The sequence below is a fragment of the Zeus faber genome (assembly GCF_960531495.2).
Source record: "Zeus faber genome assembly, chromosome: 21".
NCBI lineage: Eukaryota > Metazoa > Chordata > Actinopteri > Zeiformes > Zeidae > Zeus > Zeus faber.
The window spans coordinates 6,088,197-6,114,270 of NC_137208.1; the positions used below are offsets into that span (position 1 = coordinate 6,088,197).

A 26,074-nucleotide genomic window follows, 5' to 3' on the forward strand; every position below is an offset into this window, starting at 1 on the left:
CGGTGTAAGGGAGGAAGATGCGCAGAACAGAAGGTATTGGAGGCAGATGATCCTCTGTGACGACCCCTAAAGGGAGCAGCCCAAAGAAAAAGAAAGAACATTCTATTCACTAACTGCATTACGTTTTAGGAATGAGTTAGTTCAGTTAGTTTGCTAGGTAGGCATTAGGTTAGCTATTATGTTCAGTTTAGTAACTATTGTGCATAATCTCTGTGTGCGTTGCAAAGACATTTCACTGCATATACTGTATGTATGAAAGTGTGTATATGTATGTGACAAAAAAAACTTTTTAATCTTGAATCTTGATCATTAGTTTTTCCCATATGTTTATGTATTAAACAATATTCAACATTGGTCCTATTGTCACATTGAAATTTCCTCATTAAGGATTCGATTTTTCTACATTATCCACAACTGGGCTTAGAAATATCCAGTCTCTTGTCGAAAAATAGGCGGTCAAAACACCATCACTCACCACTGAATCACTCTAAAAGATGGCTCAATAATGGAGGAATGAAACCTAGAGAATGGATTGTATACTTGTATTGTTTAGTGAGCAAAGTTTTGTTAGAATAGTGAAATGCATTTGTCACCAGATTCTCCGACTGAAGACATCCTGAAAGGACTGCAGAACACAATTTGGGAGGAGAGCACTGAAAGGCAATTCCGGTACTAGTCTGTCCTTCTGAACATTCCTGGTTCCCAGGTTTATGAATCCCTGAAATGTATGTACAGTGTGGTGTAATGTAATGTGATGCAAAATATAAAGGAGTGTACCTGATTTTTCCCAGTTTCAAGGAATGCAGCATAGGCCCAAGGCCGGCCCTGTTGTGGTTTAAAGTATACACAGGTAAATAGAGTAAACCATCCTTTTACTTTGGCTAAAGTAGCACTTTTTATTACAACGTTGTAGTGGGAAACCTTCAGCGTTTGTTTGACTGTAAAGGACATGAAAACATCACTGATGCTATTTCACTATTCTCTGTAATTTCCCAAACATTTAAAACCTATAGTATCACCTTGGTAATACTACGAGGTCTTTCCATAGTAAATAATGCTAGAGTGCATTTCCACAACAAGTAAGCAATAAAACACTTTATTAAATCTAGGAAAAATAGGAAACTAGGAAAATAAATCATCAGTAATACAAACTGTATCGTCCCCTAGTGAGCAGAAAAGTGAACACATTGCCATCACATTCATTGAAAAAACACATTTAAAGTGTTTACCCTGTTGACCCAGATAAAAGCAAATAAACAAATCAGCCATCCCAAAATGTTTAATTTACACGACTCCTGTGACTGTTAAAATGGTTTAAAAATGACGCTGTGTTCACAGGTATTTCTATCACCCAGTCGTAGGTAAATAACCTTTGTACGCTGTAAATCCTTTTCTATCATTTGAACTGTGAGGCTGGCTCAAATATATTCAGGATTTATTATAATTATTTATGATGAGGAAGCACGACAGAAATAACATTTATCCAAAATTCATACATGTAATACATATTATTTGTATCTTCATTTGAAGTAATTCCCCTGGATCTGGTATGAACAATACAGAGCAGAGTGAGTTTTACACACTGTTGGACAATTGTCTTTAGACTCTAAAATCCTTTACCTTGAGGATGTGTTTCTGTCAATTGGAACAAAGTCTGTTTGTCTTTATTTCATTCAAATGTTGTTCATTCAAAAAGAACACATGTGAATTTGTTCTGACCAAGCTGCTTAAAAAAACAATAAAAAGTAATTTCATTTGTATATAATGTTGTAAATCTCTGGTGATATGTTAAAGACAATTAGAATAAAATATTCCCTTCAGCTGGAAAGGTGATCTGAGTTAGTTACCCAAACTAAGTTTAGGCTAATTTTACAACAAAAGTTTTTATGAGTCAATATTCCAAAGAAGTAAAAGTAAAGTAAAGTAACAGTCTTAAAGCATGGAGGATAAATGAAGTATTAAATGAAATACAATATGAATTATTTTCTAGATTGACTACAAATCATCTCCCAGAAAAGTGAAACTAAAATGTTAACGTGTTTGATTGACAGGTGAGATGATCAGGGGGGCAGAGTTTTTACCACCATCATTTAGGTGGGGACTGAAGAATGGGTAGAGTGGTTCCTTAAATGTACAACCAGTAAAAGAGTAGATATGAACCCTGGACTCCACATCATAGAAGGACACCAGACCCTCATCATAATCCACAAACACCCCCACCTTCTGGGGCTTGGTTCTCAGAGAGAAAAGGAGACTTGGAGCAGAAAGAGCCTTGTACTCATTTCCATTTCTCATCCAAATGATCCAGCAGCCATTTTTTGGACTCACTGTGATGTCACCCTTCCTGTTGATGGACTCTCTGGCCACTCCTAAACCCCATTCGATCTTCTCTTCGACCTGAACCTCAAAGTAAAATCTTCTAGAAGAGAAGCTCTGCTTTGTTAAGACATCAACACATTTAGAAAACCTCTCAGGGTTGTCTGGGACTTTGTTCCTTATGTTTCCACAATAAACTTGTTTTCCATCTTCAGAAAGGATGAGGTAAGGATTTGCTGTATCAGAATCCAGAGTCAGATCTACTTCATGCTGCTGGTGGCTCTTCAGTTCAGCTTCACGCAGCTTCTCCATCTCCATGTTCAGTGTCTCCTCCAGTGGATCCAGGGCTCTCCTCAGGGTCCCTGTATACAACGGACGACTGAGCTCCACCTTTGTCCAGTCCCTGATGGGTGGAGGAGGGTTCAGGGATTGGAAGCCCTTGAGGAGATGGAGGTAATCCTCAGTGAGTGAGAGCTGCTTCAGCTCTGAGCTCCTATTGGTTAGTTTGTCCATTTCCTCTTCTAACTCTCTTATGAGTCCTTCAGCCTCTTTCTTTATGGATTTCAATTTCTCTTGGATCTTCTCACTGTGCTCAGCCTGACACTTTTCGATGCTGAGCATCAGAGCAGTGGAAACCTGTGCACCAAAAGCTTCCTCTCTGTCGGCGTCTTCTCTACTGAGCTTCACTGAGAGTTTTATCTCCTCAATCTTTCGTTGTCTCTCCTGGATCATCTGCTCAACTTCAGACTCTGTCTTCCCCAGCTGAGCCTTCTTCGCTCCATATTCCTCCTCTACAGGAACAACAGGATGGAACTTGTGGTCCGACTCTATGCACAACTGACAAACACAGGTGTGTTCTGTCCTGCTGAACAGCTCCAGAGGTCGACCGTGCTTCTTACACACCCTGTCTTCCAGATTGTGCACAGGGTGGATCAGCTTGTGTCTTCTCAGGCCTGGTACTCTGTGATGGGGCTCAATGTGGTTGTCACAGTATGAGGCTGCACACTCTAGGCAGGACTTCAGGGCCTTCTGCTTGGTCCCGGTGCAGACATCACAGGGAACTTCTCCAGGTTCAACATAATTAACTCTCACTTGTTGAGACTTTTTGAACTGAGCAGCCATCTCCGATATGAAGGTATTGACCTGTAATTTAGGTTGAGTGTGGAAAAGCTGTTTACACACAGGACATAGGTACTGGACATCACCATCCCAGCATGTTGTTATACAGGCTTGGCAGAAGTTGTGTCCACATGGTAAGGTTACTGGACTGGTGAACACATCCAGACAGATGGAACATGAGAAATTGTCTTCTGACAGAAGACTGCTGGGAGAGGCCATTCCTACAGAGAGAGAAAACAATATTTAACTCTAAAAACATCAAAGTGTCTCAGTGTGAGAAAACATTCATGTTCTTGTCACAAATGACTTAAAGTGTTTTAAAAAGTCATTCCTTGTAGTTAAACACCACAGTCTAATAGAATATAGCTTTATTATATTTTATTTCAGTTCTAAATGGGAGCAGATATACGGCAGCTTATTAAATGAGGATATTTTCTGTTGTATTCATATTACTTTTGTAGTCAGTCTGCTTGATTATTTGTTGAGATAAATGTTCTTTTTCCCCTTAATGGAGAGAACAGTCTCCACTGCAGCACGATGAGGATTTGATCAACTTTCACTTCCAGAACGACTCCTGTCCTTCTTCTTCCCCTTTCCCACTGCACCAAAAAACCAGGTAACACTCGCCAACATCCAGCATTTGTCACCAGTGGGAAAGGTCATCCTGATGACTTGTATCTGACGCTAACATTCCCAGCTTTCAGGATGCCTTCCACCTGTTATGATGGGGGTGGTGTCGAGAAAAAGGTAAAGCCAAAAAACTCGTGTGACTAGTTTTTGTTTTCAACAATTTTTGCCTTTTCTCAGTCAACTGCAGTGAAAGTGAACTTGTTGTGACAGAAAACCATCAGATATAGGTAATTTACTCTAAACAGCTGAACCAAAGTGGACAACAGATCTCTCTTGTAGCCAAATCACACATTTCATTAAAAAAAAAAAAATGACATGAAAAAAAAGAGAAATGTGATGAATACGTCCAGGTTTTGTCCCTTTTCAGAACAATCGCGTATATAGCTTATCAAATCACTATTATTTGAATGATCACACATTTCTTCCAAAAGTCTACACTATTCAAAACAAAATTCACACAAATATAACATTATTCTTTGAAGGATATAACAGTAGTTGTTTGTGTTAATAAAGAGATAAAAAAGCAACAAATATAGGTCCTGTTTCCCCCATTTTCAATCTATTACTAGACAGTCATGACGTTTCCCTTTCACCATTACAATAGAACACTCTGCAGAGAAAAATCGCTAAAAAGTTTGATTTGACCCTTAACGCTCTCCGTAGTACCTCAGTGGTACGAGCACGGCATCTCGGGGACGAGCTTTTTGTGAACGCGCGCTTCCTTCGCACAGAGTGGGGACACAGAGTTCGACACGACACCGGTGTGCTCTGACACGCCGGTTAACTCCGTGTGGCGTTCATTTCAAATCCCATTTACAATCCAAAACCAGTAGCTATTGACCTTTTTTCCAGCATGAGGGACCGTGAAACGTCGTGAGTGTGGGGATCGCACCGTGGGGACCACAGCGGAGAACCCCCGCACTCCCCGCCGGGCTCCGAGTCACTCCAGCACCGCCTCAAGCCGGTCCCCGAACCGGAGGAGCGTCTCCGCCCCTCGCACCGGCAGCATGGATACACCACGCTGCTTCTCCTGTGGTGTCGGGTCGTTCATGAACGATCCGATTCTTTTGAACGGCGCAAAATACTTTTTTATTCCAAGTTTCACACTTTTATGTCGTTGTCTGTTTAAGTTTCTGTCTCCTCTACTGTTTCGTTCCCAGTCACACTGGAACCATGACACGCCTGTTTTCCAGCGTGTTACTGGCGTCGAACGTGACGCACCAGGAAAAAAATCCATCCAAAATATCTATTTTTCTGACGGAAATCTCTATTCAGAGACTCTTTGAATAATGATAGAGTAAATACTGTGTGGAGCACTCACCTTGTGCCCTTTCCAAGCTGTCTGTCTTTCTCACCCTGTATCGATGGGACACAAGTGTCCTCCCAGCACAGCTCAGGGTTCTTACTTTCACTTTCACTTCCTCTTATTTATTTACATTTTATTTATTATTTTTTTAAACCTGTGCTGTCAGCATGCTGGACATACAACACAGAGTATTTGTACCATTGCATCTGGACGCTGGTAAGGACACGTTACAGCTGGATTCCAGGTTCGCGAGGCATTTCCGCAGCCAGCAGATCTGCTCCGGGGGCCTTTTACTTGGCACCCCACCCCTCCTGTGTCATGTGCAGGTACCACTTGTGGGAGTCTCTGACCACAGGTAAGTGTTTAGGGAGGGAGACGGAGTCCTTTTTACCGTGGTGCGCCAACATGAGGAGTGAGTTTTTATTACGCATTTGAACCAAACAGCTCTCTGGCCACACATATAAATAATAATTTATAATAATAATGATAATAATGGGGGGATGGCACAGGAGGAATGACGTTCCGCTCCCTGACTCCTAGTTGGCTGACGAGGCTCATTGCGATCCCGTGCGCCGATCTCCTCTGAGAGACAAACATTAAGAAAGCCCCCCTCAAGTCTGACCAATCAGCGCTGATTAGACCAATCTGAGGCAGCTTGAGCAATACCGCGCACTGCGCATGCTTTTTTCCCTGGTAACGAATTTCCGGCCGCACCACTGGATACTTGTGACTGTCCCCATCCACACACCGAATCTCCACCCCTGATGCCTCCAATAAAGCCCTGGGTCGAACCAGGCATTGCTGGACCATCATCTGAAACAGCCAGAGTCCAGCAAAGACTGATGTCTACCACCCTGTACTCTTACTGGTACATGTAGGTCCCGCCCTGGCTGTGGGGAGGGGCCCGGTGGACCCGCAACCCAAACCACTCTGACCTCCATCAAAGGGCAGTCCCGCCGAACACAGTCGGGTCATCTGCAGTGCCAGCACCCCTGCCAGGCGTTTGTGCAGCTGTCTGTGGGCCCCACGGCGCGGCCCTACGAGGTTTTGGGGACAGAGAGGGGACAGCGCGGGAAGGGGAAACAGCATCCCGCGGCACCAAAGAGTGAGGCGAAGCCCCAGCTGGCCCCCTCCAGTTCATTGGGCAGGGCCAGGGTCCCTGCGACTCCCCTGGGGCGCCGGGACGGGCTGGGGTCGAGGTGAAGCCCACGTGTGTCCGCTCCTTTTCCAGGTCTGCGAGGCGTTTCTGCAGCCATCGGATCGGCTCCGGAGGGCATTTTACTCTGCGCCCTGCCCCTACCCGGTCTTTGTTCAGGTGCCACTTGTGGGAGTCTCTGCCCACAGGTAAGTGTTTAGGGAGGGAGACAGGGTTGTTTTTGCCTTGGTTTGAACAGAACGGTTCGCTGGCCACACATACAGTATAAATAATAATTAATGATAATAATGCTGAGGATGGTGTCGGGCGTAGGAGGAATGGTGTTCGGCTCGTGCACGGATCCCCTCTGCAAGACAGAGGGGAAATTAAGAAAGAAAATTAAGAAAGCTTCCTGACGGTGGCCACTCCGTGCACCAGGCCACGGCAGGTTCGCTCCGTCCATCTGGGGACGCATGCTGGGGACGACACATTCCGGCTGGCAGTGGAGGGAGTCCCGCTCATCCTCCAGGTCTGTGAGGGTTTCCAACAGTCAGCGAATCGGCTCCTGGTCACCTTTCTTCCGGCATCCTGACCCTCCTGTATCTTGACGACTGCACCACTTGGAGTCTCTACCCACATGTACGGGTTAGGGAGGGAGACAGTCGTTTGGGCATGAATAAAATCATGAAGGTAAAAGAAAGGCATGCTGCCAAAACAGGAAGATAAACTAAAAGGGATTGACAGAAATATATCCACATGGACATACTCCGGACCGCAGGCATTTCTGTCTCATGCGCCTCAGCTCCCAATTGAGAGACCGTAACAATATATCTAAATCTATGTAATCACATAAACATATATGCACACACATAATGAATAACACAACCTCAGTCACATATCTTTATTTTCAGCACACAGTGTTAATTCCCACAGACATCCCATCCTTGGAGTCCTGCTGCTGCTATCATTTTTTTCAGCCTCACCGCGATTCAGCTGCAAGAGCAGTAACCTCACACCTCATTGTCCTTCGCAGAGTTTGCCTTATCTTGAACACGTAAGAATCTGTCATGCCAAACTGACCATATATTTGTCCCACCACACAAAAGCCATCATCTTGTGCATTCCTAAAATCACCAGGAGCAGTCAAATATGTTGAAAAAACCTTTCTTGAAGGAAAATTCGATTTTTCCGGATTCGTGTTCCTTTGTTTTTAGTTTTTTTACCTCTCAAAATATTTTCAAAACTGAGTTTGATTTAAAAATGATAGAAAAATGTTAAACCGTGGAGTTAAATATTCCCGTTAGATTACATGGGGAAACGCAGTTCACTTACGAGACGCAGAACAGCACTGAACAACGCCACTCGATCCTTTCCTATAATGCAAAAGTCCAGGTAAAGATCATTCATCCATATTCCATGCGATATGAAGTCACAATGTGAAGCTGCTTTGATAGAATTCAACCTTTAATTTGAACTTCTCTTATACACACGGAGCCACTGTTGTGAAACGGCGAAGAAGAAAAACCCCTTGCGTCACACACCTACGTCACTTCCATAAACACACGGTTAAAGCGCAGCATGGGGGTGTTTCGGTGTCACTTGTGTATTAAAACTTTCTTCTCCGTATCGTTATGGATTACGTGAAGCGGGCGGCGGAAGCTCTGAATCATATCTCGGACCTTAAGCTGACCAGCGCGATAGATCAAAGTCAGTGTTAGCACCTTCAATTTCCGCGATGATAGTCAGCCTGCCGGGGCGGGCGGCTCAGGCTGGGTGTCGGTCTGTCGCCGTGGGGCTGGTATCCGGGCCCGCGGTACGTGCCTTGCGCCCATGGCCCGGGTTCTGTGCCGGCGGCTACGTCTTATGCCTGCACCCGGGGGTTGGTTGTATGTGTGCACCTCTGGGGTGCGGGGTCTCCTCCTGCTCCCTTGGACTGGGTCATGCTCCTCGTGACTGGGCGTGGGGGTTGCTCCATACTCGGGGCTTTCCTGCAGCCGTAGGGTGTCCACGAGGCTGCGGAGTTCGGTGGGGCTTTGGGGCCCCTTCCGCTGCTTGGAGCGCAGTGACATATTACCAACCTTCGGCACCAATGCCAATGGGGATAAGCCATGTACACTCACTGGTGGACATCTTATACACACACACACGTACACACACACACACCCACACACACACACAAACACACACACTTTCACACCTGCTTCAAGTGCACCCCACTATCCACCTAGTTGCATTCCTCTCCTTTCCTCCCTCATTTTCTGCCATAATTATGACAAGAAGAGGCCATGTGACTAGTTGCAGTTCCAGTTTTCCTGGACCTAATTCACTGTTTTTCAATAGATGTTGTCATCCAGTGTTTATGTTTTTGTGTAAATGTTGTTTGGTTCTATGTTTATTTGTCTCACCCGTGGTGATTCTCCCCCTCTTGGAGTGGTGATCAGTTGTTTATAGACCCAAACATGATGAATTGTTCTCCAAAGAGGGGGGTTGGTGGTGGTATTCCATCACCAAAAACTGTGCTCTTGTCATTCTACCGGTCATCCACAGGACAGTTATTGCAGCAGTTCTTGATGAATTAAGAATTAATGAAGAGTTGCATTGCAGGTTGAGAACTTAAACTCCACTTGCAGACTATTTCTGTCCTGAATGCAATGGAATACAAATACTCTCTGTTGTATGCCCAGCACGCTGACAGCACAGGTTAAAAAATAAATTAATATAAAATAAATAAATAAAAACACTTGTGGTGATTGGCTGAGGGCAAAACCATACAAATAGTTATGTTTTTCAAGATCTGGGTACAAATAGGATTGAATGCAGATATTGTTTGACTGGACTGGTTTGCCTTTTTGGTATTTGGTAATTTCAGTTGATAGCTTAAAGGTATTGAGTACTGTGATGTGTGGATGAGATGGTTTGAAGAGCCACACCTGACCTGGATCTAGGTGATTTGGTCAGGGTGGCTGCTAACCTGTTGCTCATTGGTTGGGCTAATGAGCAGCAGGTTAAAACCCCCATCCACACACACACTCAGGGGAGGAGCCCTGTCATGACATGTTACATCTGCTCCTGGCTTTTTCCACCAAGCCTCCTCTCTCAAATAAACTTATGTCTACAACCCATCGTTGTCTGTGTCTCTGTGCCGGAGGGCCCTGGAAACGCCACGTGACGCTACCACAACTGCAACAGTGGCACCTGAACAGGGGCTCCGGCACGAGGAAGGGACACAGAGGGGCTGTCCGAAGATGCCCTGGAGCCACCAGCGGGTCAACGGGTGGCCCCAGCAGCAGCCCTCTCCAGACTGGCAGCAGCAGCACCCAGGGGCCTGGCAGAGGAGCTGGGTCACCGCTGGGACCATCCAGCAGCCCAGCAGCCAGGCCACTGTCCAAGCAGCCCCCACAGAAGCAAAGTCCAGCCATGCCGTCACAAGCCAGTGCAGCAGTTGTTGTTATGATAATATGATCTAGCTATCTGCAGTTGGCTGAGGGGCCTGATGGGGTCAAAGATGGTGCGTTGCTGTCTTTTTTACTGCTGTTTTTTGTTGTTGCTGCTGGTGGATTTGATGTTGCTGCTGCTGTTGTTGTTTTGTGGCTGCTGCTGCTATTTCTGTTGTTTCTGTTGTGATATTACAGTGAGAGGATCATAAGAAGGATGTGTTTTTGGAGAGATAATCAAAAGGATCTCCCTCCCGAGGTCAGAATGAAAAACGTGACCCGTAATTTATGGTTGCTAATTAAAAGACCATGACTGGATTAATATGAGGTGGTGCCCACAATTGAAATTTCCATTTCCGGCGAGGGCTACCATTTCAGTTCCGGTGACATCTTTGCTGTGCGTTCCTTCATTGAGATGAGATGGTATACACTGTTGACTCAATCAGATGAGGACATTTCTGGTTCCGGTGAGAGCTACCGCTTCCAGTTCTGGTGACGTCTTCGCTTGTGCACTGTTGCTGTTGCTGCTACTATTGCTGCTGCTGTTTTCTGTTGCTGCTATTGTTTCTGCTGGTATTGTCGCTGCTGGTGTTGTTGTTGCTGCTGCTAACCTTATACCTAAATTTAACCATCCACGTGACTGGATTAAGATGAGATGGTGCACACAATTAAAATCTCAGTGTCTGGTGAGGGCTGCCACTTCCGGTTCTGGTGACGTCTTTGTTGTGCGCTGCTCCCCTGACAACTGTTGACTCAATACAGATGAGATTTCTTGTTCCGGTGAGAGCTAGCACTTCCGGTTCTGGTGACGTCTTTGCTGTGCTTTATTTAGTTGAGATGAGATGGTACACACTGTTGACTCAATACAGATGAGAAGATTTCTGGTTCCGGTGAGAGCTGCCACTTCCAGTCCTGGTGATGTCTTCACTTCTGTGCTGTTTCTGTTGCTGCTATTGTTACAGCTGCTGTTGCTGTTTTTGTTGCTGCTGTTGTCTGCTGCTGGTATTGTTACTGCTGGTGTTGTTGTTGTTGCTGCTAACCTTCTACCTATACTTAACCCTTGCTTACCTTATACCTCGACTTAACAATCTCTAACCTGAGTGACCTTTCCGGTTCCAGTGATAGCTACCACTTCCGGTTCCAGTGACGTCTTTGCGTGTGCGTTGCTGCTGTTGTTGCTGCTGGTGTCGATGTTGCTGCTGCCGTTGTTGTTGTTTCTGTGGATATTGTTGCTGCTGTTGTTGTTTTCTGTTGCTGTTGCTGTCATTGCCACTGTTGTTGGAGGCACTTTTATTGTTGTATTTGTTGTCTTTGTTGTTGCTTTTGTTGTTGCTGTTGTTTCAGGGGCATACTTTTGTAATGACTGGCTGACAACTACATTCTCTCTTTCTTTTTTGTATTTCTTTGTAAAGCGCATTGTGTTTCCCTGGTATGAAATGCACTCAATAAATAAAGTGTGACTTGACTTGACTTGTGCCTAGCTCTCATCTCAGTGACCGCCTGCTGGTCACTGCTGAGCAGAGACACATAGATACAGAGACACAGACCATACACAACAACAATAGATACAGATTCTGTTCAGGATATGATGACTTTTCACAATTTCTTGTTTACTACTTGTTAGCTAGCCACCAAAGAATACCAAAGAGGATAAGGTACGTCTGGTGACCAGGCGGTCATTATCTTCATCTGCATCGCTTAACTGCCCCCCCTTCAAATTCTATGTGGGTCATTACCATTCTGGGTACTCGTTAGTTAGTGCTCACCTCCAGTGTCAAGAATGCAGTTCCCCCTGTGATTGATTGTAGTTTGATTAGCAATCGTCCCTAACCTGCACTAACTGCAAATTAGCTTTTGCCTCATTCCCTCATACTGTGCTTCAGGTAGAACTCCTCTGGGCTCGCCTCCTGCTCTTCTCATTTTTAAAACATTTCCCATGGGACTAATGAGTAACCTGTAATTCAACTTCACACTTAAATTCACACGTTAATATTGACATGACATAAAGACGCATTTAATTTCTCTCACCCCAAAAGCTGCTGCCCCACCCAACATCCCCCTTGCCACGGACTGATGACGACCAGGAAGAGCCTTCCACAAGTGTGTGTGTGTGTGTGTGTGTGTGTGTGTGTGTGTGTGTGTGTGTGTGTGGTGTGTGTGGTGTGTGTGGTGTGTGTACAGGATTTATCCCAATTGGTTCTGGTGTATAAGGTCAGTATTATATCATAGCGCCTCCAAGCAGCGGAAAATGCCCCAAAGTCACCCCTGAGTCCCGCGGCCGACACCCCACCGCCACAAGAAAGCCCAGAGCAACCCGCCCTCCAGCTACATAAGATCCCCCCAGCCCCTCAGGTGCAGGAGCGTGATGGGCAAGATCTCAGCCGCCCGCCACATCCCCACCCACATAGGTCGAACCCCACCCATCCCACAAACCTTGGGACTATTGTGTTGTGTATGTGCTGAGTATGAGTTTTGGCACTGAGAGAGATCAACTTAGGGGTGCAGCAGGCCGGGCATTGGCCACGACCCAGACCCGACCACACCACAGCACGCCAACCTCCTGTACCAGAGGCACCCAACCCACAGCCACCAGCCACAGGCGCAGAATGGTCCGTCATCCGCGTCCGTCATGCCAGGCAGCTTCAGGCCCCCGTCCGGCTCACCAGCGATGAGCACCCCGTGCACCTAGAGTGCCAGAGAACAGGTACCAAGGCAGCTCGGTGCAACGACAGGAGTCCCCCCCCACTGAAGGTGACCACATGGGGAGCACCTGGGTCACAGGACATGGCGGAATGTCTAACCAGCCCCGGCATGACAAGTTGTTGAAAAAATTATGTTACATTACATTACATTTAATTTAGCAGATGTTGGACGGGTGTGACTCTAGTTGTGTCTTAATATTGTTGGGATCCTATCGGCGGATCCCTCCCAGCATGGTTGATGTGTGGAGCTTCTTCACATAAGACGGAGACAGATGTGAGGCAAAATAGATTCCTTTATTGGTGATACTGCCGATATAAGTGCAGGCTCAGTTTGCGAAGTCTGAGCCTGGGCTCCAGGAGCTGAGCTCAGCCAAGTCCGAGCCAAGCCCGAGAGCCAAGTCTGAGCCCAGCCAGTGGAAGCCCCGATCCTTCTTCCCTGGATCCTTATATAGTCTAATGTACGCAAGTGGTCAAAAAAGGAAATATGGATCACAAAGAACAATGTATGTGCAGAAAAACATGAACAACATGTACGCAAGCGGAAAAGTACTGGAACAACATCTGCGCGACTGGTCACAAAGAAGTGTTTTTAACCAGAGGAGCCATATTATTTTAACAAGCGCCATATTATTTCTAAGAATATCTACAGAAAAAGCAGATAGGACTATGGGTAAAGACTTTGAATATCCTTGAAATGCATGAGTGTTATTCGCAAAAAGGAAATGTTAGCCTAGGGCAGATTATCAAGTGTAATGTGACGATACACACAATAAACAGGCAGATGACACCAAATAGCAGACATGGATATATGAGAGAACAATCTATGCAACACCCTGCCATCCTTTTTCGGATGGCACATGGGCTCCGGTGCAATTAGAACAGCCCATCACTTTGGTGACAGGTGATTGGGGAAAAAAACAAAGAATAGGGATGGAACACCGCAGTATAGCACAAAAAAGAGGGCATATACCACTGACCCTCAAGTCTATTTGGACACTATTGGGGTATACCCAATGAGTTCAAAGTACGAAGTGAGGATCTCAGGAGGTTTGGGCAATTATTTTGATGAATTTACGCAAGCCAAAATCAGTGAATGGATCAATTGTGTGTCCTACAATCTGCAAAGGTTCATCAACTATAATGATAATGCCTTGTCCTCAATGGGTGAACAGGTGAAAGTAACAAGTGCTATGACATGGCAGAATTTAATCCAACTCTGAATTCAACCCACCCCCATGTGCAGGCACAAGACGCACTTAATTATTTGGTGGCAGAAAAAGGAGGGGTGTGCCACATGTTTGGTGATCAATGCTGTACGTTCATTCCCAACAACACTGCGCCTGAAGGGAGTTTCACTTTGGCTGTGGAGCTGAGCTTGAATTAAAGGTTTATGAATGTCCCATTATAACTCCATTACACTAATAATTTAACCAAGCACTATATCCAATACGGCAACTGTTGTCAATCCTGTGACAAAGGTGTCAACCCTGTTACTTGAATAATATCCTAAGTTAAATTTAAAAATTAAAAGACAAATGTAAAATCAACAAATTGTATATGTTAGGTAAAAGATTCCAGTAATCCACTCAAAATAAATTAGGGTATTATTATTATTTTGTTTCTATAACTTTTTCTTAAAACAGAAGATGCTGTGAAAGTGTCAATTATAAATGAGCATATTGTGAGAGAAAAATGCTGATGATGAATTCTTTGAATGAGGTTTCCCATGTTTTATTTAGTACAATAGCCTTTTTTGTATCTTATGTAGCTTTTAAAACACATTGCCCTTGGGTTTCATGAGTCTCTCAGAGCTTACATGAAGAGACTGTTCTTTCCAACAATGCCTACTGTAGTATAAAGACCAGATCACATTACATCTTCATTCAACATTGTGTGGAGATAAGGAAAAGGCCCAGGAGGTTTGACAGAGTACTGTGGTTCATTTTATGGCACAGTAAGATTGTATCTGTGACCAGAGTTTGACTGTTAAATCACTGTATGAGGGTAATCCCCGGGGATATGATAGAGATGCCATAGTCCTGTAAATGACAAGCTGACCAATGGTACACAACCTCCCATCGATATAAAGGCCTCTTCAACAGAAGCAGAGGGTGACTGATCCGATCACTGCTTTGAAGTAGCTCTATATTTTTCTCTTTATTCTGCAGAATAAATATCTTTGATACTCTGTTTGTTTTCCTGTAGCGGACAGATTAACCTAATTGGCCCCGCAGGAAGAAGTCTCCAACAATATTCATCCATTGAAAAAAGTAAACTCTTACAACCACACTTGGCGAAACAAGGACGGGGGGGGGTTATCTTTCATAGTTTATGAGATTTGTTAAAATAATTAATAATAATTGTTATAATTTAAAATATTTTGAAACATTTATTTATATATAGGTAACATGGTTAACAAGACATACATATACATGTTGATTATATGTGAATATACTATATACAAGAATATACCTCATTCTTTATTGTACTCAGTGAAGTTTAAAACAAAATCTAGCTTGTTAATTGTTTGTAGCATAGGCTACAGTCATTTTGATTATGATTAATGAGATTGTGAATGCTGAATGGCATTCAGGGAGAATGTACAAAAGAGGCCTCTGTGCTGTGATATAATCCTCTGAGTACTGTAGTACTGTACTGTATTATTCATAAATACAACATGTAGTGAGCTATTCTGGACAACCTTGCTCAAACACGAGACTTGTCGGTCAAGGAACTTATTCCCGAATGTGCACATATTTGTATGTTCACTTGTACACAGACAGTTCTGTTTAGCCAAGTGAATTTTCCCTTCGGGCTTAACTACTACTTTATAATTATGTGTCAGTCATTTAAACCTCCTCTCCTGAAACATCTCTCTTCATTCCAGTTCTGTCTCCAGCTTTGAGTCTGTTGTATTTGGCTTCACAGTTCCCAAACGGTCAGCTATGAGCCTTTCCATGAATTGTCAGGAATTGCAAATCCTTGATAACTTCATCATTTACAAAGGTACTGTTTTAATGGTGATGGATGAATGTGAACAAACAACGGCGTACTTTGACAGCCTAGAACATTTTGAAATCAGAGATGATGACGTTTTTCTCGTATCTTTTCCGAAATCTGGTAAGTAAAATTTTACTTTTGATTTACACAAACTTTTTTGGCAAATTTGATACAATGATTTATATATAACATCTGCATATTGGCAAATCAATAACACCTGAAAAATATTATACGCTCCCTAAGTATTTTATTTATTATTAGATTATATAACCTAACATTTTTTTAAACGTTTCACAAAAAAAACGATAAATAAAACACGTACTATAGTTTTTGTGCTCTTTCCAGTTAACAAAGCCACAGATTTAAAAGGACAGACCCAAATTAGAATTGTAACTCTTCGAACTGAAGAACTTCAAATGACCTTCAGTCTGTTAGGAGGAAGACAATATGCCCAAAAAAATATAAATATATAATCTTTCATTCTTTCAAGACAAAAGTCTATGTGTGTGTGTGTGTGTGCGTGTGTGTGTGTGTGTGTGTGTGTGTGTGTGTGCGCGCACACATTTTGAGTGTCAAAGACTACATCTGCTGCCTTTTTACGCACCAATTTGTGCCTTTCCTGCATCAATTCATGATGAAAATGTCCTTATTTATGTTAAGGAAGATACAAATTTTAGGCAGCAGGTGACAATTCAAAATGTAATGAACTAAAATGCAGTAAGGTTCTCAGGCATCCTGTATTGCTTTTAAATATGTATTTTCCTGTTCAGAGGATCCACTTTTCTCATTTATTAGTATCCCTACTGAGTTCACACACGTATAGGTAATCGTGGTATTTCTGCCTACCACACACCACCCAAGTGGCGTTTCGGGGCCCTCCGGCACAGGGACACAGATGACAATGCGTTGTGGACATCAGTTTATTGTAGAGAGGAGGCTCGGTGGAATAAGCCAGGAGCAGATGGAACCTGTCATGACAGGGCTCCTGGAGTGTGTGTAGATTGGGTTTTTAACCCGCCGCTCATAACCCAACCAACGAGCATCAGGTGTGGCTGCTCCAACCATCCCATCCAAAGATCACAGTTTGATTTACTCTTCTGTCCTCTTGATAAATTAATTCATTTGAATTAGTTTCTATGTCCCTGGACTTTAGTTGCTCATATGTGTTTCAGAAAGTCTGCTCATGTCCAAAACTTCCTGCACATTCAAAACATATCATGTCATAGATAAACTTTACTCTAACACTTTAACAAAATAAGAGAGATATCAAGGAAGCCGGAGTTTGAAAGATAAATACTTTTATTATCACTTGTGAACAAGTAACATTAAAGCCTGAGTTGGTTTGCAACGAACTCCGGAACTTCTCCCCAGGCTGGCTTATATGGTCCATTCTTCACATCTATCATCCATACGTCATCATACCATAGCAAAGTTTCACTCCATATATGGAAATCTGCCCACTGTAGCCTTGTTCACCACCTGGACCTGAGACTCTATTACAACATATGGAAATCTGTCCACTAGATCCTTGTTCCCCCTTCTAGCCCTGAGCGTGTGTCTCCACATATGGACCATGTTAACTCTACACATTCCATAGAGCTACTGTACTCATTCACCCCTTAACATCTATAATGGTAGCATATTGTACCCGCACTGGGGGAGAGTGGTATCTTCTTTACTCAATATTTCCCCACACTTATTTGATTCATATAGCGTGGAGGCAAGATAATACTTATATATTACCGTTGAATGTTATAGTAAATTTCTCCCATAATCACACATACAGTGTATGTGTTTTTTTAGGAATCAAGTACATCAAGTACAGAATACAACACCTTATGGCCAAAACCAATAAAAACATTGATCAAATCTATTACAGAATGAGACCTTGTTAAAGCCTGTAAATAATTCTCGAAAACATATTGGGGTGGACTTATTATGCTCCTTTTAACACAAGTTAATATAGGTCTCTGAGGTCCCCAAAACATGTTTTTAACGTTTTTTTTGTTGAAAACACTGTGGCTCCTGGACACAGAGTATAACGCGTACCCACGCATGTTTAAGCCCAGATCTGAAAACATTAACACAATATTTTGGAGCATCCCCCTGTGCGTTTCGGGACTTCGCTCAGTATTTCCCTCTTGCAGCCCATGCCATGGGTGTGCATGGTGTGCACATTCCGGAATGGAGACCTACATCTCAGTGCGCCAGGCGTGCAACCTGGCGGAACGCTCACTCGGTTCTGGTGTGGAAAGCAGCAACGCCGACTGGAAGAGCGACAAATGTTTTACAATTTAAAAATCAAAAAAAAGGAAACACAATTTCATGAGTCCACTTTGGCAGACAAGGCCCCAAGCAATATCCTACCTATTCTTATGGTAAATTCGCCTATGGGTGTGTGCCTTCGCTTTGTGAACCTGACGTGACAGTGGGTGCGCTCCTTTTGCACAAGGGCACCTCCCATTGAGGGAGGAACATAGACTATCTATTACATGGAGGGGGAAACATTTGCCGGCAGTAGGAGACAACATGACATAAAACTGTAAAACTTGGCAAACAAAAAGAACAGTTCATCACCCAGCGAGACTGGGTTCCCTCCGTTCCCATAAAAGAGCCTTCAAAAGAATCAAAACCTCACACTATATATCCAGTTACCAGACACCCACCATCCAAACCGCACACAACCTCTCCAGTTACCAGACAACTGTTAGAGAAATTATCCCTGCGTGGTCAGGGAGGTTAATCTGCCTGCCACAGCAAAACAAACTGAGAGTAATAAAGATATTTATTCTGCAGATAAGATAGAATAGATAGACAGATAGAATAATATTTTCACAATGTCTAATATGTAGGAGATAAAATCCATAGAATATCAATTAGGCTACAAAATAATCACCAGTGTGTAACCATGAAGGGTTTTAAAATTTTCCAAAAATGCATTTCTCGAATGTTGATTGAATATAATCCCATCTACACAATCAATTAAGTAAAATCGAAAAGTAATAAATACTAAACTGGACAATCTGACCACTACTGTTTATGTGCTGTAATTCATATGTGGCTTTGTCAAATGAAGACAGACATAACTGCATTGGTCTCCCAGTCAGAACTTCATGCTTGGACGGTCCACATGGCCACACCATGTGATCCTCCTTGCATTCCCATCATTTCTAATGGCAAGAATGAAACTCAGTCGGGCTTACCTTGACTGGGATTCCATTAAGAAAAACATGTCAGTCATCACCAAAGAATTTTTCAACCATGACAAAGCGTCAGCTTGATAAGTCCATCATGAGGTTCCTGCATTGTTCTAAGCATAATCATTATGTTTACTTTATTCAGTGACTATCCCTCCTTATTTGACAAATGGTACTTACCTATGCCAAACAGGCAAAACAATGAAAAACTAGCGGGAGAGATACGGCTCAGTACATACAGTACCAAGTGACTCTGGCACTACAGTAACTCAGTGCGGGATGCCTTTGAGTAGGGGAAAAACAAGGTTAGTGAGGAATCCTGTGTCCTCATCTGTGGAGGAGACAACCATCATTTGGCAAGAGCAATATTAGGTACGGCAGCTTTGTCGGCTGCGTTGGCTCCAACATTTCCATTATAGAGATGGGGTCAAGTACATAAATATAAGCAACGCAAATCGGAAGATCAAAATGGGGGGGGGGGTTATGACATCAAAACATTTAACAGATTTTCTGTATGTCTCATAAACAGCTTCAATGCACCGTATCACACTTGCCAGTAGATATTCATGCAAATAAAATATAACAAAAGACAGTGTACAACATAGTGAAACACAAACACAACCGGTTGTACAAAATAGACAAACACTGTTTCATACAAAAAACAGATGACGGACAGACAAACAAATGAAAACACTCCTTTTTTTTGGACTCATTAATTTAAGTAATCGTAATTTAACTGTTATAGAAATTAAAGGGTTGCATTAATCTGCAGTAGGTGGTTTAAAAATTAAGAGGTGGACAGACACTTGTTTTTTCTTGTACAAGGATCGGATCGGAGATGTGCTCTCGAGCAGCTCTCTGGGTAAAATCAGTTTATTTTTCAGGGAGTCAGAGAATATATGGTCAGTTTGACCTCACAGATGCGTAGTTGCTCAAGACAACTTTATGGCAGGAAGATAGGGCAAACTTTATGGCAGTAATCCAAGGGCGAACACAACCGAAGAGGTATATAAAATAATTAACCCTGTGTGCTGAAATAACGGTATGTGACTGAGGCTATATGAAGTTGTGTTCTTCATTATGTGTGTGCATATAAGCTTATGTGATTACATAGATTTAGATATATTGTTACATTCCACCCGTTTAATCACATAAAGAGATAGTAATAAAACACCATTGTAAAAGTAAATACTATACCATGAAATGTAAAATGTCAAAATAGAATGCTGAAAAGGAAACATGCACAGGTAACAAATATATACATAAAGCACATCACAACAGAAACAAAACCAACAACCAACCTCAAAACACAAAACCAATACTAAAAAACAGCCCACAGCCAGTTCTCCATTTCCAGCTCGGCCAAGGTGAGGGCGTATCCAAGGAGGGAAGCAAAGAGGGAGATTCAGATTGATCCAAAAAATTCCATTTGCTGCACCCTAGCAGCCTTCAAAATCATAGCACGGATGATCAGAGCAAGCTGGTCATATATTCTGAATTGCAGGTACATGTGCATCGCGAGAGGGGCCCCTATTGAGACCTTATATTTATCTTTGCCGAGTCCAGATGTTCAAAGCTCCTAACAAGCTCTGTTACCAACAGCACACATTGAGCACCGGGGTTTTCCGGGGTGGCCGGTCGCTGGCGGGTCGGTGTGGCTGTGCTCTTGTCATTTGTCAGTTCTTGATGATTTAAGAATTAAGACAGAGCTGCATTGCAGATTGAGAACTTGAACTCCACTTGCAGACTAACTCTATCCTGGATGCAATGGCATACAAATACTCTGTGTTGTATGCCCAGCATGCTGACAGCACAGGTAAAAAAAAAATATATATATATATATATATATATAATAACAGGCATGTTTTGAATTACAATAATATGACATTTCAAGGTATTAGTTCCCTCCATTTTTACAAGGCTGTTAAAGACCTTGTTCCTGGCTTTCTCCTTTGTAGATGTGGGGACAGACTCTAGGGCCTTAACAAACACATGTCTTTTGTTTGTCTCTTCTTCTTGCTGCTTGTGATCGAAATACACTGACCAGGGACAGTGTGGTCCCAGCGGATCATCACCCTGATCTGCCAGGAGAACCTTCCCAAGATGGAGAATACCACCACCTTAGATCAGATGCCCTGGCTGGAGAACAAGTTCAAGGGCGTGGACTATGGCCAAATCCCCTCACCACGCCTCTTCACCTCCCACCTCCCGCAGCACCTTGCACCCCAGGGACTGCTTCGGAAGAAGGCCAAAGTGCGTTCCCATACACGCATGCATGCAGGAGCATAATTCCGACACGTGCTAGTAGGCACAATACAGTAATCCCAATGTTTCCTTAACTGTTCAGGTCATCTACATTACCAGGAATCCTAAGGATGTTATGGTCTCCTACTTCCACTTCTCCCAATTAGTAAAGAACCTGGAGGATTTGAAGACCTGGGAAGTGATGATCGACAAGTTCTTCAGTGGAAGGAGTAAGTTTCTCACATTGTCACGTCTATGGATATAGAATAGAAACAAGATTCAGCTTTGATTGTCTTGATTGACAGATGAATAAAAAGAAGCTGATCCATCATTAAGTCATTTACAATAATCTTTTTAAACTAAAATCTAGTGCAGCAATAAAAGACTGAATACATTTGAAAAAAAATAATTGGGAGGCACAATAATACAATATTTACAAATGATATCTTCTAATCATGAAAAAAGTAATCTCTTTCTGTCTGAAGAAGAATTTGTTTGTCACACCAACACATGCTTTTGGATGGTGGCCGGTGAAATGGGTTCTCTGCATTTAACCCATTCTGGCATCCTTACTCCTTGGGGGCAGCATGCATGGACCCGCCCAGGGACCTGGTTCCATATGTCCATTGCTGGCCAGACAATGAATGCATGTTTTTGGTGGGGGTCTTTACTGTTGTTAGATGGAGGAAACCCCATGTGAGCATGGGGAGAACATGCAAACTCCACACAGAAAAGCCCCTAATTGGGAGATAGCCCGCCGGAGCACAGTACCAACAGTACCCCAGGTGGGAATTGAAACCAGGACCTTCTTGCTGTGAGGCAGCAGTGCAATGCACTGTGCCACCCTGAATGTATGTCACTCTGTTTTCTCAACAACCGTTTGTCTGATCTACTTCACATCTGGAGGGTGTATTGTTAAGGACCCAAGGACGTGTGCAGTGTTGAATTTGGTGCAATTTGGACACGCGACACATGTAATATTAATAAACAACATCCGATGGCTCAGCTCTGTGCAGCAGTGGGGAGGGGCTTTAGAGCTCTGTGACTGGGGCAGAGTTTCTTTCCACGGTGTGACTTTAACCAGCTGTTTCATCTTCCATTGTGAAAAGTGTTAAACTCTGCTATTAAAATGCATTTTGAACGGGCATGCACTAGAATATACAGAATATAATGGCCAGTTATTTCGGATAAAAGTATTACTGGTCTATAACAATTGATACTCGTATTTACTCTGTCTATTTGTTTCTCTACCCAGTGATGGGGGGCTCCTGGTTTGACCATGTCAGAGATTGGTTCGCCAATCAAGATAAGTTTAACATTCACTTCCTGAGTTACGAAGAGATGATCAAGGTAATTGTTGATAATACACACACTTGTTATTTGTTGTTAAAAGTCAATATTTGTTGAAGTTTTGATCATACTCCCACATCTCTACTAATGGCAGTGATTTATTTCTGTGGTTCAGGACCTGAGATCGGTGGTGGTGCGTCTGTGTGAGTTTTTAGGGAAGGATCTGTCGGACGCCACCATTGACAACATCGTCCAGAGGTCAACATTCGGCAACATGAAAGATGACAAAGAAGCCAACTATGAGTTCATGTCTAATCATTTTAGAAAAAAGGGAGGTTTATTGAGGAAAGGTAAATGCTACTTAAAAACACACACACACAGACACACACATACAGACACACATACCGTATATCATCTTATACAGTTATCCTTTAGAATATTCTGTACACTTGATTCAATAAATATCTACAACTAGCCGTAACTAACCACTGACCTACAGTGTGTCAGTGATGCCTGAGGAAGAATTAATCTGACTTAGTTGGCTTGATGGTGGGTCCAAACCAAGGTTTAAAAGGACTCTTCTGTTATTTCTCTGAAATGATACTCGTTAATGTCAAATCTTGTCTTCCAAATCTTGCCCCAACCAAGGAACCATTGGTGACTGGAAGAACTCGATCACCGTGGCGCAGAACGAGCACTTTGACAAGCTCTGTGAGGAGAAGATGAAAGACATTCCAATCAATTTTACTTGGGATATTGCGGAAAGCCACAACTGAAGCTCTCCTTCTGTCTGTCTGTCTCTCTCTCTCGCTCTCACTCTCTCTCTCGCTCTCTCTATCTCCCCTGCAGAAATACTTGTAATAAAAAGTGTATTTGGCTGTATCTGAAAACAAGTCTTTTAAGAAAGAATAGGTGATCAGAAAGAGAAATGCTTTGAAATGTATTTTCTTCAATTCATAAACTGAAAATAAATAAAGTTTTATCGCTCAATGGAAGTCCTCCCTTGCTCATTGTGCATTAAACAAAAATTAATAAAATGAACAAATAGTCGGAAAATCGAACGACTCGGTTCACTAGTGACTTGTCAAGAATCGAAAAAAGAGTCAAAGTTTTCATCACTCCAACTATTTGTCACTTTCAGAGTTTCTAATGAAAACGGAGCTGCTATTCTGGCTGGAATAATTAATTTGCATTTGCATAGAATTATTACAGCCTTGCAATTTATTGCAACACAAAGGCTTATTCCAACATCTATTTTTAAGCAGAATAATAAGAAATGTATTTAGTATGCCTTACTGGGGCATTTGAATGTTATTTTTTTCAAAAAGCCAAACTCACAAATTAGGATTTTTAACTCGAACTGACAACAAAGTGAAATAAAATATGATATATTATAATAATATAGCTCAGCACAGTTCAGAGCAGCTTGTAAATTTATTCTGCTCTCAATCATGCAGAATTTTCAATTCTGCATGATTTGACTCCTGCAGGGCCGGCTCTAGCCATATTGCTGCTCTAGCTAAACTACCGACCGGGGGGGCAAAGAAAGTGTCCCCATTATGCACAGTGCTTGTTTCGTTCCATAAGGAAAGGGTGAAATAAAATAACCAACATCTATGATAAAAACACACTGTTTTGGTGTGCCGATAGCAGGCACCCCCATCGCTGGACATTATTTGTACCGTCGGAGTGCGGACATACCAATTGATGGCGTGGCTTGGGCGGTGGAGAGGGAGACAGGTGTGCAAATTGCGCCCCAATCGCTCCCTCTCCCCACCCCCCTCAGGATGTCGCCCTAGGCAGGCACCTATGTCGCCTATAGGAATAGCCGGCTCGGGACTCATGTATAAAGGTGTCTTCATAATAGGTGTGTTTGCTCTCTTTCTATCTCTCTCTTGCCCTTAATCACAGTATAATGTCAAAATGATCTTCTTCATAAGGTGAGGAAGTGTTTGGTGTCCTGTTGCTCCATCTGTAGCTCCACTGTGTCCCTGGTTGTCCCTTTAGCCTCTAGCCTTTAGCCTTCACCCTCCGCAGTTTGTGTGACGCTGCTTTGTAGGTGTCCATGTTGCTGGATACAAGACCGTTGTTGTTAGCGGCTGTGCAAGCATTCAAGGGCTGCGAGGGATTTTTCGACCCATGGTTTCTGGTTCGGAAATATCCTAACTTTCACTGTGGGAATGATGCTGTCCGCTAACCTAGCTATGAAGCTCATAGCTACTTCCAAAAACTCACTGACGTCACTGGAACTTGATTGGAATATGTCCCAGTCGACGTCGATCAGAGCATGCTGAAACAGGAAACAATGATGGTGGCGTGGTCCGATTTCTCGAAAGCAGGGAGCAAGACAGTCTTGTATTTGTTCTTGTATGGTGTGTAGCAGTATGGGAGAAATTTACTAGTACATTTAAAAGAAATATGTTCATTATATTCTACCATTAAATAAGAAAGAGCATTCGTTATCTTGCCCATATGCTATATGAATGAAGTAAGTGTGTGTGAGACAGGGGTCAGCAAAGACATGAATAAGTGCTTTGTTGACTGTGGGCCATGTGACATGGGAAGGTGTGTGAATGCAAACATCCCCTCATAAAATGTGGCCTGGACTAGTGTCGGGAGGTTTGTTGTTGTAACTGATGTCAAAGAATGCAGACAAATGGCTTCTTTGCACTATTGACCGTATAGGAGGAAGGAAGGGATCCTAATTGAGTAAACAGATGTACTTTCTCTACCAACAGAAAGAGGTTAAAAGGAGGAGTCCATGAGCGGCTCGGGAGTTCTTTGCCAAACCAACTCAGATTCTGTTGTCACTTCTTGCAAGTGATAATAAAGTCTTATATCTTCAGACCTTGACTCTCTCGAACTTCTCTTCTTCAGTTTAATTGTTAGATGCAGTTTTTTCCACTACATATTTGGCGTTGTCGGCAGGATTGAAGAACAGGGACCCGCCGGCTGCTGGGCTGTGGGTCGGGGACCGGCAAGGGTCACACAAAAACGGGTGGCCACCCAATTTGAAAAGGTAAGCATTGTTCTTACCTATTAGTTTAGTAAATTTGTGTGATCATTGTCTGCCCGATTCTCATGCCCGGTGGTAGGTTTTGTGTCTCTCCAAAAAGAACCAAAAGCATATATGTAAAGAAGGAGGAGAGAGAAAGAGAGTGGCTTGGAATGAAGTTGACGCATGCATGCACACACAACGCTCTGTGATTTATACACATTGTAGCAGAGTGTGGAAACGGTCCTGTATAGATCTCTTTTATTTCTGGTAAGCAGGTTAGTGACGTCCTGTATAAGATCTATTTTTGGTAAGCAGGGTAGAGACGGCCTGTATAGATCTCTTTTATTTCTGGTAAGCAGGTTAGTGACGTCCTGTATAAGATCTATTTTTGGTAAGCAGGGTAGAGACGTCCTGTATAGATCTCTTTTATTTCTGGTAAGCAGGTTAGTGACGTCCTGTATAAGATCTATTTTTGGTAAGCAGGGTAGAGACGGCCTGTATAGATCTCTTTTATTTCTGGTAAGCAGGTTAGTGACGTCCTGTATAAGATCTATTTTTGGTAAGCAGGGTAGAGACGGCCTGTATAGATCTCTTTTATTTCTGGTAAGCAGGTTAGTGACGTCCTGTATAAGATCTATTTTTGGTAAGCAGGGTAGAGACGGCCTGTATAGATCTCTTTTATTTCTGGTAAGCAGGTTAGTGA

General features: G+C 43.0%; 2 protein-coding genes across 2 annotated transcripts; one reads left to right on the top strand and one right to left on the bottom strand.

Annotated features, from left to right (window-relative positions):
* Positions 1-1,746: 1,746 nt before the first annotated feature.
* LOC307246788 (E3 ubiquitin-protein ligase TRIM21-like) lies at positions 1,747-5,458 on the bottom strand. The gene is made up of 2 exons (XM_080022808.1): positions 5,387-5,458; positions 1,747-3,656 (listed from the first exon to the last, which is right to left on the bottom strand). Exon 2 carries the CDS (start codon positions 3,652-3,654, stop codon positions 2,032-2,034), a length of 1,623 nt encoding a protein of 540 aa, XP_079878934.1. The 5' UTR covers positions 3,655-3,656; positions 5,387-5,458; the 3' UTR covers positions 1,747-2,031.
* On the top strand, positions 4,160-23,149 carry LOC307246439 (amine sulfotransferase-like; the record flags this gene model as incomplete). The annotated part of the gene is made up of 9 exons (XM_080022348.1): positions 4,160-4,182; positions 5,698-5,726; positions 6,318-6,570; positions 6,945-7,035; positions 20,904-21,092; positions 21,187-21,313; positions 22,339-22,433; positions 22,549-22,723; positions 23,022-23,149. The coding sequence occupies 9 exons, from the start codon at positions 4,160-4,162 to the stop codon at positions 23,147-23,149; spliced, it is 1,110 nt and encodes a 369-aa protein (XP_079878474.1).
* Positions 23,150-26,074: the final 2,925 nt, after the last annotated feature.